Source organism: Poecilia mexicana, unplaced genomic scaffold, assembly GCF_051168715.1.
Source record: "Poecilia mexicana isolate PSO_F unplaced genomic scaffold, ASM5116871v1 scaffold_11, whole genome shotgun sequence".
Lineage (NCBI taxonomy): Eukaryota > Metazoa > Chordata > Actinopteri > Cyprinodontiformes > Poeciliidae > Poecilia > Poecilia mexicana.
In genome coordinates, this window is record NW_028263380.1 from 12,460,507 (window position 1) to 12,475,154 (window position 14,648).

Sequence of the window (14,648 nt, forward strand, 5' to 3'; positions counted from 1 at the left end):
CACATCCCACACAGCAAAACAAACAATGCTCTCACACACATGCACCCGCAGTCTCAGTGTCAGTCAGCCTTTCAGGCCAGAGTCTCTGTGGGGAAGATTAGGGCTAATCCACAACTGTTGGAATGAAAGATTAAGAATGAATCACCTGCTGCCGCATATATAATCGTGTGTGTGCATGTGGAGGCGTTTATCGGGAAAGAAAAACCTGTAGCAGCCACTGAAGACGCAGCTCATTAGCTTCAGGGGTTCGTTCAGACTGCAAACATCTTTGAAGGAATCCTTAAAAGAACCCGGTTCAAAGGTTCACTTTAGAAGATCCACATATGGGGGGGGGGAGACACACACACACACACACACACACACACACACACACACACAAACACCCAGCAGGTTCCAGAGTCAGTATTTAATTGGATCGATGCTCTTCCCTCGTGGCTCGCTGATAATTGGAGGGACGTGAGGAACACGAGGGAAGCCCTTTTGTTATTTAGCTCCTGTTTATCAAGGCAGGCGGCGGGAGCGACGAGAAGACGGAGGCAGAGATGTGGGTGTGTGAAGACAGATGGATAGATGGAGAAAAGGGGGGGAAAGCATTGCAGCAATGAGCTCCTGACCTCATTCACTCCTCTGTCGGGACGTGCGGATGAATTATTTAAAACGCACACGCAGTCACATGCCTTTCCCCACACAGTGTTTTCTCACTCAAACTGCCTCCACGTGCCTCTGCCGTCACCCCCCACCGCCTCTCCAGCCGCTGGTTCTCACGTAAGCGAACACCTGCGTGAAAAACCCCCCCACTGTGCGTCGCTCAGGAAGCTCCCATCTTGATTTGAAGCTTCTAGGCTATAAATACGCACATTCTGCAGCCGGCACAACCTCCCGATTCGCCAAGAGATCCCTAAAATTGTGACACAACCCACATATGCAAAACGTGGATCCAAAAGAGACAAAAAGGAATGAAAAGGGAGAATGATGCTACTAAAACTGCACATATTGTACAGTGTGCCGGAGCCGGAGAACATTAATTCCTTTAATTTATGAACAAATTTAAGGACAAACTAGAGTCTAGATTCAATTCCTCATGAATATAAAGTCTGCATTCTGACTTTACTCGATCTAGTTTTCCCCTTCTATAAACCCGTGGAGATGTTCCCATGGGAAAAAAAAAAAAAATCCCCAACTCTGTCTTCATTTACGTCGGCGGCTCCATAAATATACAGTGGAAACATCCTCACAGAGCTATGAGCTGTGATTTTAAAAAGATGGCCTCCAAGGAGACCGGCGATAGTGTTTCCGCTAAGTGCAAGTCGGAAAGCAAGTTTAAAATGAGAAAGTGGGCTCTTCTGCAAAACACAAGCAGCGGAAGACAAAATGTTATGGTAATTTGCCAAAAAAAAAAAAAAAATGCTATTTTTATTTGCCTTCTCAGTTCCAGGTAGGCTGGTGTTGCTGTCGCGTGGATTCACAAACGACTCGGCACCCTTTACCGTTGTTGAACTTGTTTTTTTCACCAAACCGTAGGAGTAAATTTAAAAATGACCACCTCAGATTTAGGATTACGAGCCGACAGATTAGAATTCACAAAATATAACTTCTTCTTACTTTACAGCAGAGCAGAAACGCAGCTTAGCGTTTCCACTCCGCATCAGACCAGAACAAAAACAAAAACTGCCAGAAGACGACTGAACTTTGCACAATCTTCTAGGACTGTACATTCAAATAGGCCCATAGATTTTATAGATCGAATGGGAAAAACCATTTGTCACGACGGGAAAGAGAAGAGAAACACTGGGTCAAACAGAGAGGCCAGAATCAATAAATAAAACACAGAGTTTAAATTCTGTGTGATTGGACTGAGCAGGAACTGCACATAGAATACTGTGTCAAATTAAAACGATTGCAAAAAGTACCTAGATCGGTGTTGCCCTGCAAAATTCCACAAATTGTACCAATAAGAAAAAGTTATAAATCTTTTGCTAAGAGAACAGTGGAGTCATTTTCTCCTTCACATTGACATTAAGTGTTTCATATCTACTTTGATCCAGTGATGATCTAGTAGATCCCGGATGGTCTGAGTCCAGTGGCTGCAAATCAACTTCTCGCATCTGCAAAAGATGCAAAACTTGGCTAAAAGTCCAAGCAAAACATTCCCTCCGCCTGTCTAATGCCAGCATCACTGTGAGACTGGGGTAGTCATTTTGTAACTTTTCATTTCCTGTCCGACTTGCTGTGCAACAAATCATACTTTCCCACTGGAGGAGGATCCCTGGAGAATAAATCTTGTCAGCCTCCAAAACTAAGGGTCTGGCGCTGTGCAATCAAGTGTCCTGTACCGGAACAATCTGGCAGGTTTTAGGTGGGATGATGATCAACTGTAACATTAGCAGACCGGTTTGCAGTTTTGGGGGGGGGATTTTTTGCAAGACAGCTGCCATCTCAGGCCTCCATTCCACTGCGTGGGGCTACGATCCAAACACCAGTCAAACGGTTGAAAGTTTGAGAAAGCGTGGTGCAAAAACAGACGATGGAAAACGCCGTCCCTGGAATTTGTTGCTGATTGCAGCTCGTCTTATCAGAGGACGAGGTTGGAGGACATCAATCTCTGACTCTGTGAGGGTTGTTGCCCCTAGACAGTGAATATGCTGGTGTTGACTCCATTTTAACTCCTTGCAAGCAAACCAACAACTTAACTTTCTCGTTCTCTGTTAAAACGAGAGAAAAGTTCAAAAGAATTGTCAATCTTTAAAAAGAAAAACAAGCTTTAAAAAGCCAACACCTGCAGTTTGCTAGAAGATGTTTGACAGATTCAAGCTTTGTTGTATAAACTCTCATACATGAAACCGCAAGTAGGTAGTCAACTTTCTCCAAACTAAATAACAAGCTAATAAACCAGTTTATGCTAAGTTCATTGGAAAGGTCAAAACCAGATACAGCTAATCAAACAAATTGTTCAAGAATATTAGGACCTTGATCCTGCAGTGGAAACTCTTGGACTCAGAAGTGCAGAGGGGGAATATTTTAAGACCTCCTGGATAAACTGGTGAAGATTTGACAACTAGCGCTGGTGGCTATTTAGGCAACACCAGGGGGTTCAAATAAAAGACCACATCTGTCAGCAACTTTAAAGTTTCCTCAAAACTTTACTCAGTTGTTCTCAGAAAGAAAAGAAACAAAAAAAATCACAGTTTGAGAGTTTGTGGTGCCGTTCCTGCTTTCAGGAAAGAAATGAAACATCTTTGACCAGATATGACGGACAGCCGACAGTGCAGCTATGCAAAGTAGAACCTCTAGCCTTAAAGGAAATATTAGTAGCTTTAAAAAAAAAGAGCAAAAAACATAATTTTAAAATACAGGTGAATGAAACTGGTCGATGCTGAGACAAGAACACAGTTTTGTTTCTCTAAGACTTTTACAAAATCTCATTAAACTGACAAGCTTCCCATCATGCATCATCTATAGTGGGGAACAATCATGTCTGCCATTTACCACAGAGGGTTTTGTGCTGAGATTAGGCTGCCAAACGGCTATTGTTGCCGAGGATTGACGGTATGGCAGCTTATATAGGAAGACGCTGAAAGCAAACATTAAATATGTATTGTATATATTCTATCTACATGCATGAGACAGCTGGTGGGGTTGCTTGTTTATGCCAGATATGAATACAGGCTGAAAAGCTCCTACTACTGTATTTCAGAGGCTGTGATTGGTGGCATTAGGAGAGCTTGAGGATTTCGTGATAAAAAGCTCGAGCTCCACTGTCCTGTGGGGAATATTTTCAACACTTTTTACGCGTCACTCCCAATTAAGAGCCGGTGGGACATTTGGATCCATAAGTAGAGGAGAGGTACAACAGTAGAAATCGGGATTCACTTCAAGACTGGCATGAAAGTGAGGTTTTATGAACAAGCCACCAGCTGGAGTTTTACCAAACCGTTCATTCCAGCATCGAGAATAAACCGGGATGCATTTCCTGCAAAGATAATTCATTAACTCAGAATTATTTTTTGCTTCTGACACGAATCAGAACACGCCGCAAAGAGAAGACGAATGCTGTGTCGGATTAAAGGAGGCGAGACTCCGGCCGTCCTCTTGGGGATATCACCGGGATTCTCGTCGCTGGTGTGAAGGCCGACCTCATCGTGGCCTCAGGATGCTCTTATCAGCAGCCTGCCAGTAAAGATCCACCCCAGCAGCTCTGCTGGACAGCTCTGCATAACCCCACCCAGCTTTAATATAATTACCCGACTGCTATGGAAACCCAAGAGGAGGGCGAGTGTGGGGTGTGTGTGTGTGTGTGTGTGTGTGTTCCTACAGATGCAAATCCTGCCACGAAATATTCAAGTAAAAACTGATATTCTCTGACCAGCTCTCCCTTTCACTGGTTTGTTAGTGGGAAGGAGGCGTCCTCTTTCTGGGGGTTTTATTTATAGCGAAAGCCGTACCGCTCAGAGATCCCAGAATGCTTTGTGGTTTTGGGGGGTAGACGGCACCGCGTTTGTGCTCTCTAATTTGGAGTCCCAGTAACAGTGCTAAAGGCATACAAGAATGTGCTGCTCCAACATCATTCTGCAACAAAAAAAAAAAGAAAAAAAATGGTGAAACTACTGCTGCGTCTCGGGTTTGTCTTTTTCTAAATTCATTGCAAGCGAGCGGATGGGATAGCGCGGAGGAGGCGGAGCAGAAGAAGAAGAAGAAGACAACAGCAAGGAAATAAAAGTCAAACGAAGAAGAGAACCGGATACAAAAAGCTGAGAGTGAGCAGGGCGGGTGGGGGGACAAGAGCGAGTGAAAGATGGAGAGGAGGGAGGGGGAAAAAAGAGCAATGGGAGGGGATGGAGAGGAGGCGAAGGGCAATAAAGCTGTGACAGCGGCAGCCACGGTGGTTGTCATGGCGACGGCCGCAGAGAGCAGGTAGAGCACGGTCCCCCGGGAGCGAGCGGCGCACGCCTCCCTCCCCCACAGCCCCTCCGTCGTCCCTCCATCTCCATCCCGTCGCATGTCATCCACCATCATCCAGCCCTCATGCTGCCCCTCGCCGCGTCCCAGCATCGCCCCATCTTCTGTCTTTCTTCCTCCATTACTCACTCGCTCGCCTGCCTGCCTGCCTCCCACTTCCCCGTCCCACTCCGGATCCCTGCGCTTCCCTCAGTTTCACACATTCCTGCTCCTTAGGTGATTCCTGGCTTCATTTTTGCTCTGTTTTTCCATCCTTTTCTTCCACCATTAGTAGCCTCCTTAACTCTCCTCTCTCTTTTTTCTTTTTCTTACCTCCCCCCATTCCTTCACCCCTCCTCATTATCTTGTGGTCTGTGCAGACTCTCATTTTTCCATTCCCTCCCCAGACCCCCTCTCTTCCTCCTCTTGTCTCTATATTCATCTAAACCCCCCACTCCTGAGAATATGTGCGAGTATGTCTGCCCAATTACTGTGAGGGAGTCTCTGCTTGTGTGTGTGTTTAATATCTACACCAACTGTGTTTCTAGCCTTTTTTGACCTACCTAAAACGCCTCCCAGCGTTCTCCGTCTCCCTCAGACTCACTGAATCAACAAAACTCCTGCACGCCGCCACCGCTGTTAAACCCCGTTCTAAATGTGTGTGTGTGTGAGATAATCAGAGCCTCGGTGTTGATGTGATTTCAGGTCGTGAGGAGAGACGTCCCCAACTGGTCGACTTCAGGGTGGATCTTCATTTTAATATGTAGGATGACTAGTATATGTCTCACCAGGGAAATTTTATGTTGCACCGCTAGACGTTTTCCAATCAGTGATTGCTGCAACGCTTCTTGTTGTGGACGCTGTTGCTGAGTGAAGATTTAAAGTAAGTCAGGTTCTAAACATATTTTCTGTGACATAAGGAGCATGTCCATGCCGTCCGTTAAGACTGAGAGAGAGACTTTCAGCAGATAACAGGAAGGCAAAATATTTTCATGAGCCGTCAGCGCAAATTGTTGGCAACCTATAAGAAGTCTCAGATTTAATGTAAGGATCTATATTCCAGGAAATGCTAATTTATAATCCAAAACGTCTACCAACTCCTATGGGTCCAATGTTACCTCTACTTTTAATACAGCTCACCCTCAGCAAGAAGAAGGAAACATTACTGCCGTACTTATATTTTACTTTATATTAGAGCTCTTAAAGAGAAACTGGAACTGGCTAATAATCCTTACGGACAGGTCGAAGCCTTTGAAAAATCTGAAGTTGGACCTCGGCCACAAAACATTGATCGAAGCATCTATGGATAATTCCTAACGTAAACATGCAGAATCACTCTAAAAGCAACCAGACTGGTGTAAATAGAAGAGAGACGTTGCAAGACGCTGCATGTTCAGGCTGAACAACAGGAGCAAATCTCCAATATCCATCAAGGCCATCGTCATACGATATTGGTAAATAATCTACAGCAGAAAGGCTCCGTCTGATTGGACAAATATTTGACCTTTTTGCATGTTTTTTTTTTTTTTCAATCATTTGCCAAACTGGTATTACACTAGTAATGATAGAGGTGAGGAGAAACTTAAAATAAAGTCAGTGTAGAATCATAATCTCACAGATATAATTTTAGAAATATCCATACTTCACTTTGAGTTCATTTCATCAGTATGTAAAAGAAACATTTCTCATAAAATGACACAATTGTAGGTAAACCCCCCGCTCCCCCCCAAAAAAGCTTTTTGAATAGAATTTTCTGGGTTTATACTGATAGTTTTTTTCCTTTATAAAGCCATTATCCATGACTTTCTGTTTCCTTGGGGTATAAATATGACAAAGAGGGCCATTTCTTTTAGCTACTGCCCATAGGGATGGATAAGGACCCATATTTATCTTGCCGCTATGCATAGTGAGCAGGATTACAAGGAAGGTTAAAAAAAATATAAGTATACAGTAAGGAAAGTCCTGCACAGAGTGTCACTCAGTCTGCATTAGATGCTACTGTCATAAACAAGCTGCGCTATTTGCACAGTGAACTTTTGAAAGGTTTTAAAGGACCACTTAACCACTTAGGGCTCCTTTGTTAAAATGATTAAATTGTTTCTTTTTAGGTGCAAATGTAGAAAAGGATTAGGCTCAGACTTTCTAGTGACTCTAAATGATGTTCTCTTATTCCCAAAGGAAAACCTTAAACCCGTCAACCTCGATGAGGTATGGGATGTTCTCTCTGAAAATGTCAACATTTCTGAGCGCACAGTTGGAAAACAAATTGGACTCCCATCCATTGTAAAGTGGTAGGACTTTCCAACAATCCTGACTTTTTTTTTTTTCTGTGATTTTAAAAAGTAGAGCGAAGGTCTCATTCTCACATCAAACTCTTGATTAAGGTTTATAAATATTTCTACAGGGTACAATTTTACAGACAAGATTAAGTCAAACTACAGTTTGAAGTCCTTAAAAATAGCAAAACAGCTTCTCAGCTCTGATTTGGTTCCGTCCCGATGGCTGTGCCGCCCTGGGTAGACAGCCACGTCGCCCATACGAAAACTCGCCAGTGGTTTCAGACATGAAAGATTAAATTACACTTTGCATCTCTGGGTTAATTATTGATAAATCTGTGACTTTCACCTGGACTTTGTGGAAGCACTCAAAACTCAATCCAATCAATAAACAATATGCTCCTGTGTTTGCTAAAGGGCAACAGTCTAAATTTACATAAAAGAAAGGAAGAAAGTGATTTTTACTCCCTTAGCTAAAAACATGAACCGTTTACAGTCGGGAAGAGAAACGATGTGGTGAAATGAGAACCGGTCAGATGTGGGATCTAAATTACTGGGTGTGCAGTCACACAGACATACAGTAGGAGGGTAGGCACGGCTCTGGGATTACTGCAGGCTCTTTTAGGCTCTCTCTCGAGTCTTGTATACAACAATTTTCATTAAAAAGTAAAACTCCAAACTTGGCAGCAGATTTGCAGCTCCAGTTTTTCACTGCAGACATTTTGACTCGTCATAGCAGCAGCAGCAGCAGCAGCGACAACAATCCAGGCAAACTTCACAACCCAGCGAGTCGCTTTCCTTCAGCTTCCCCTGTAAAGCAGCGAGTCGAACAGCGGTGGGACCTCTCCCATGTGAGCCGCAGCCATCATTACTCAACCTGTGCGTTTTTCTGCTGTTGCGTGTGGAAACACCTGCTGTTCGGCAGACACATTGCTCTCTCAGCAAATAACAGCTATGTTACAGACAGCTCTAACGTACATTACCAAGTATTCACAAACCTTGATTATTCCATCAGGATCATATTTGATAGACCAAAACAAAGTTGTGCATAGCTGTGAAGCTGAAGGGAAGCGGTGTGGGTTTTTTTTTTTAACTAATAAAAAACACACCGTTTCTCTTGTGTTTAGCTCTGATTGAATGGACAGAGCAAGGTTTGAAACCTGGGGTTAACATTTACCTTACAGTAGGACAACAGGGTTTCCCTCTGGGTATTATAAGCCTGGCGGGCCACCAGGCTTTACTTGTGCCCCACCAGGCTTAGCATTGTTAATTTATTAGGGTTTTTTTAATGATTGCCTTTTTTTAAAAGACTTTATAGTCTGTGTTTAGGTATTAATCTCCAAGTCTTCCAAAAATCCATAACCATCAAATGATATTTTCAAATTATCCGCGAACGTTAAATTTTTTTAACTCAAAAACTCGGCAGGCGGCTGGATGACTGACTTAGCTCCCTGAGCACCGGGCTCAGCAGGTCTTCTGGGGGAAACACTGGACAACATAAGCATGTTTTATAATGTCCCAATCAAAGTCTAGGCTTGAGACTCAATTCAGTCTGATTGAACCTGTGTTATTTTGCAAAAAAAAAAAAACAATGTGCAGCCTCTAGATGTGCAGCTGCAAGAGAACAGTGGTTCCACACTCCCTTTAGACACATGAACATCCCACTTTTCTGATTCCAATTTGAAAAATAAAACAACAAAAAAAGAGAATTGCATTTTTCATTCATTTTACAATTACAAACTACTTTGTGTTGGTATCCCACATGAAATTCTAATAAAGTATATTGAAGCCTATAGTTGTCGGGGCTTTAATATTTTTAAATCCTCCAGCCAATGTACCACCAAACCCCATCCGAGAGGCGAGAAAAACTGATTTTAATCAAATGCCGCTCCGTCCCGCCTGATCAAGGACTGCTGTCTTGTCTCTGTGCCCATCCCTAGATGTAAACAGCCAAAGGGAGGAAAACAGGCGGAGAGTGGAGAGTTATTTACGCCGCTGGGTCCATGCGAAACCTGCAAACGACGGCCCACTCCAAATCCGGCTCCGGATATGAACCATGATCCTTTTCATTTCCTGTACCCACTGAAAATCAAGCCCCTTTCATACACAAGCACCTGAGACACCGCCTTCACCCAAGCTGCATTTGTACCTCCAACTATGTTTACGTGTGTGTTGTGTGTGTACATGTGTGTGAGGGAACTTTGTGCTTCAGGAAAGCGAGAAGGACCCACTTCCTGCGTCAAATTGCCTCTCACATTCCACACTCTCCCTCAGTCCGCCTCGCTCTGGCTATTTTTTCCCCTCCTTTCTTCATCCTTCTCTGTTTCTTCATCTCTCTATGGGGGGCTTTGTCTGGCTATCGGAGGCACAAACCACTGATTCATTCGGCGAGTTAAACATGATCCTCAGCAATACACCATAACGCGGACTTGTCGAGGAGGGAGAGGGCTGGCGAGAACAAGATTTTGGCAGTGGATATTCACTACTTCTGAGCCCACACACACACAAACACAAACACATGCACAAACACAGACAGATGGACAGTCGCGGCTCTCATGACGGCAAACGGATTCGCGCACACATAAATATAATGGCCATCCGTGGGACACAGATGTCTGTGGGAAAAAAAAAAAAAAAAAAGAAATCGGCCTCCCATGTAAATCACAGTATCCCGGATGTGATGTAAATAGTTGGATAACAGGAAATACCCACAGAGACATCACTCAGGAGACATCCACTCACAGAGTCAGCTGGTTCAGAGCCAGGAGGCCCTGGAGGAACGATCCTGTCAGCGAATGCACGTGATAAAAGCCAGTGTGTGTGTGTGTGAGTGTGGGTCTGCGTTGAAGGCCAGGGTTACTCCAGGTGAGCCCTGTAAATATCAGACCGTTGACATGTGCGTAAGTCACCTATTAGAGCAGCACCTGCACCTATCTGCACACTCCTAACTCAGAGTGTGTCAGTCGGAGTGCGGATGTGTGTCACACCTGCCTCCATCTGCTCACCTAAAGGCAGATTAAGTCGGCAGGACGCCAAGGACCTTTGGCAAAGATTACAGCCGACTGACCTAGAAGTTAACTGTGTTTGTAGTGTTGAAAAGTTAGACCAGAAAGTGATGAATAAAGCTTCAACATTGTCGTTGCTTCTAATAAAGTAATGGATGAGGACTGGGGGAAGGGATAAACCAGATAGATTGATCAGTCAGGTGATCGATTTGGCTGCTATTTTGATAGCAATTGGTCAAGTTCTTTGAAAACATAGTAACTTTGAAAAACTCACATTTTCCACGTGAAATTGTAAAACCCTGAGTTTATGTTGGCAAATGCTACATTTAGCAGCCAACTAAAGACTTTACGTTTGAACTCCGTTGTAGGAAACCGTAGCCCAGGTGAACATGTGTGAATGTTTATGGCATTTGAATAACAAATTCTCAATGAATACTCATCACAATGCAAAACGACTTCGCATTGTAACCCATTTCTTTTCATAGTGAGGAAGATGAATCTCATGAAACACGACACAACGGCACCTCTGATCAGGCTAACTTTAACCATATTTCCTTACAGTACATTTTAAATTGAATGCAGAGGAACACTTTAAATTAAGTGTTCTCAAAGTGGATACAAAAATGAATGAATTGATGTATGGTTGGTACTGAAGGTTGCATGGAAGAAGGCTCCTTTTCGAACTCAAGAAATTCATCAATAAACAAGCAAGGAATACTTTGTGGTGTTCTTTTGGCGCTTCCTACCAAGAGGCTGCCGCAGAACAGCAGCTTCTCCTCCTCGATAGCTGCGTGCGCACAGACTTGGCAGCTGAGTTGCTCTCAGATGCAACGCCCCTGATTGTGGGGGAGAAAGCGGGTTTGAGCCAGGCAGGAACTTCAAGGTCTGCAGCCGACCTGCATTACCACCGGCACCAAATAAGCTAAATAACCTGAATGCTTAAAAATAGCCTTGGAAAAAAATAAAAACTGATGTATTTATAAATTATTTTAACATTTATAGAGAAATATTTATCCCGTTATTTTAACCTGGCGAATATAAAAACAGAAAAAGTTTAGTCTGATTCAACGTTAGCCAATGAGAAGAGTGGAAATATGTTGTTATATATATATATATATATATATATATATATATATATATATATATATATATATATATACACACATACTGCTATAGATGTGGCCCTTTTTTCCCCCTCTTGGGAAGAAGGGGGGACCACACACCCGGGGCCCTTAATTAATGAACCGCCACTGCTTAGAGGTGCGTGTGGAGGGGCCCCTCAGAGCTGCTGCAGGCATGAATGAAGTTATAAATACAGAAGACAAACATCCAGAATAACTGGTGAGCCAGGAAACGCACAGCTATAGTCTATGAAAAGTATTCCTAGGCTTTTCACGTTCCAAAATATCTCTGCGCTTCGATTATTTTTAGCCGCCGTTTCCTTTTCTCTCAATGATTCAGCTCGCTCCTCTGCCCCCACCACCTCCTTCTGCTCGTGGGATATATCTGGATTAATCGGTGACGAAAGGTGTGTGAGGGGGTGCGCGTGAAGCTCGGCGAGGATGGCTCCGGAGAGGAGAAGAAGAAGAAGGAGAAGGAGGAAAAAGAGGAGGAGGAATAGGAGGAGGAAGTAGTGGCGGCGGCGGGGCTCGCGCATCCCCAATCAGCTGCCGTCCTCGCGGTTCCCGATGACATCATTCCATCCAAGCTCCGGTTCACGCGCCGCATCGCAGATAAGTTCTTACCCCGTTACCCCACCGACCCACCCACTCTATGTTCCACAAGTACACGGTCACAACGGGAGGGTGGCCCCCTCTCCGGGTTCTGGCTTCCGGATGTGCACTCACCCTCTCACCCACCCCCACCTCCTCACACTCCCCGTCCCACGGCGCGACTTCACGGGAATAAAGTGGTCAGAGCCGCAGTATGACTGGAGCCCCCCTAAATTAACAGCAGGATGCGAGCTGGAGACCCAGACAGCACACCACACCAGTAATCAGCCCCAATTAGAGATAACCCGCTAATTACCGACACACACACACATGTACGCACACCCCTCCGGAGCCAAAGGGAACACAAGCCGCAATAAACCCCGACACTGAGACACAAAGGCTGGTGTGGGTGAGTGCGTAAATGCGGGGGGTGGGGTACGGTGGAGCCGCGCGCTGCCAATATGTAGGTCGAGTGCAGGATTTCCTACCGATCACTGCTGTCTCGTTACTGATAGCACACACACATACACACACACATACGCGAACACACACATACGCGAACACACGCGCATGAGGTTAACAAAGGAGCCGAGGCTCCGGCTTACCGTGGCGGCGTGAGCGAGCAGCGCGGCGAGCGCAAGCAGCCAAGGCAGCTTCATGGTCGGTGTTTCTGCGGGCACAGCCTCCCGGTGCCGCCGCTGCCTTCCAGGGGAGGGTTCGGGGAGGTGGAGAAGGGGTGGGGGGAGAGGAAAGAGAGAGCGCGAAGGCTGCTGCTGCTGCTGCTGCTGCTGCTGCTGCTCCTGCTGTTTTTGCTCCTGGAAACCTCGGTGTAGTCCGTCCAACTTCAGAGCGTCTGCGCGACCATCAGTCCTCCTGGTCCGGCTCTTTAATCCCGCTGGTCCCGGTCTCCGGCGAGGCAACAGACGGCCTCCTCTCTGCTCGTCTCCGCGGGGCGAGTTGGTCCAAATTTCTGGTGCACGGAGCTGATAATTTAAGAGCCAGGGGAGAAGCCAGACCCGTCTCTCTTACTGTGAGAGTGTGCGTTTCTCTCTCAGCTCAGGCACCCTCTCTCCTCCCCCTCTCCGCTGAGTGCAGGATGTTCCGTATGGCGACGCTGCCCGGCCTTGGAGTTTGGCAGGAGGAGGGGGGGTGTACAGCCCGTGTGTGTGTGTGTGTGTGTGTGTGTGTGTGCTCAAGAAGAGATTAGGGAACCTCCGCGGGCAAAGCCAATGATGCCCCCTGCAGCTGGTTTAAAACACAAGCAGCCTTTAAATATAGAAACTCAACACCACGCATGGGAGAAGACGACTAGTTCATACAGCCGCCCAGACTGCGCCGTGTCTTTTGTGTTGCTTTTCCACACCTTTAACGGTCAGCCGCCGTGATTGGTCGAGTCGCCGTGATGTCACACCTGTGTAACAATAGCCACCTGATCCGAGATAACGTTTTCTATCGCCAGCTTGTGGCTTCGCTGCTTATCAACTGAACGATAAACCACTCCTTAGTTCACCTGCTACACACGCCCGTTTTAGTTTCACTTCACCATATTCACTGCAATCACATTTTTAAAGTTATTAATTGATTTCCTCAGCTTCCTGAAGCAGGGGAAGATTGTTTGCTATTTTTACGTTTTGACCTTCTGGGAACCCTTCAGGGGTTTTTTGTCCTCTTTAGTTACCTGGAGGATAGCTTCTTCAGAGCTACCCCCTAAAGGCTGCTGTGCGAAAGGTTGCAGCTTTTACAATGTCATCCTCAGAAAAGATTGAGGGAATGCCTCCTAAAGGTCTGAGCTGTAACTTGTTGTATTTTCTTTGTAGGACCTCAAAGTGTTGAGCAGGTTTTAGAAAATCTTTCTGAAGGTTTGTTGCAAACCTTCACTTTGGGATCTTGGGAAGCATTGACAAACGGTAGAATTTTGGTGACTGTTCCTGAAAATCTTGAGCAACCTTCACAATGTGACATGAAGAGAAGTTAAATGTTCCCAGCTGTGCCAAGAAAGACTCTGAGAAACGTTCCATGAAGGTACCTGGAGAAACCATGGCAACCTTCAAAATTTCCCTTGCACGCAACTTTGTTAAATGTTGACCAGTTGCTCCTCGACAGCTTGTGGCAGCTGTCACTATGTAACATGCATGAAACCTTAAGAATTTTTTTTTAAGTTTCCTAAACTTTAAAAAAAAATATTACAAATTATTAAACCAAATCATTAAACCAAAGAGGTCAGCTTCTTAATATTTGCTGCAGACCAAAAAAAGAAAACATTTGGCAACTATGAACTAAGAGATTTAACTCTTATTTTCAGACTCACAGCTCAGACGACGACGTTATTAGAAAAGGAACCGAGAACACGTGACTGGCAGGTATTTGTTGATGCTCCAGGTGTGTCATTTTCCACCGATCATTCAAACAATAAATCATCCTTAATGTCTACTCACTGTTGGGTTGTGCCTGTTCAGATTGCATTTATATTTGGATGTGTCATGGGAGGGGAAACAGGCAACTGAATGTCCTGAAGAAAAAAAGAGAAACCACAGATGGAGAGACATGAAAAAGAGAGATCCAAGCAGCAGGAAACAGCAGAAACATTGTGAGAGCTTGAGAAAAAAAACCCCCCCAAAAAAAACATCTGTTTATGACATCTGCAGCAACCTCCGGAGGGCAGGGGGTGAAGATGTCACAATCTGCTGGGCCACACCAGGAGAAGCGCACCACTAATTAGC

The 14,648-nt window shown here is 45.0% G+C and overlaps 1 protein-coding gene across 1 annotated transcript in view; it reads right to left on the minus strand.

Moving 5' to 3' along the window:
• Positions 1 to 13,269, minus strand: part of sdc3 (syndecan 3) — a 49,769-nt gene extending 36,500 nt beyond the window's left edge. Inside the window, exon 1 of the mRNA XM_014972629.2 lies at positions 12,534 to 13,269. Within this exon, the coding sequence (XP_014828115.2) occupies positions 12,534 to 12,587 (54 nt within the window). The 5' untranslated portion in view covers positions 12,588 to 13,269. The remainder of the gene's footprint in view (positions 1 to 12,533) is intronic.
• Positions 13,270 to 14,648: the final 1,379 nt, after the last annotated feature.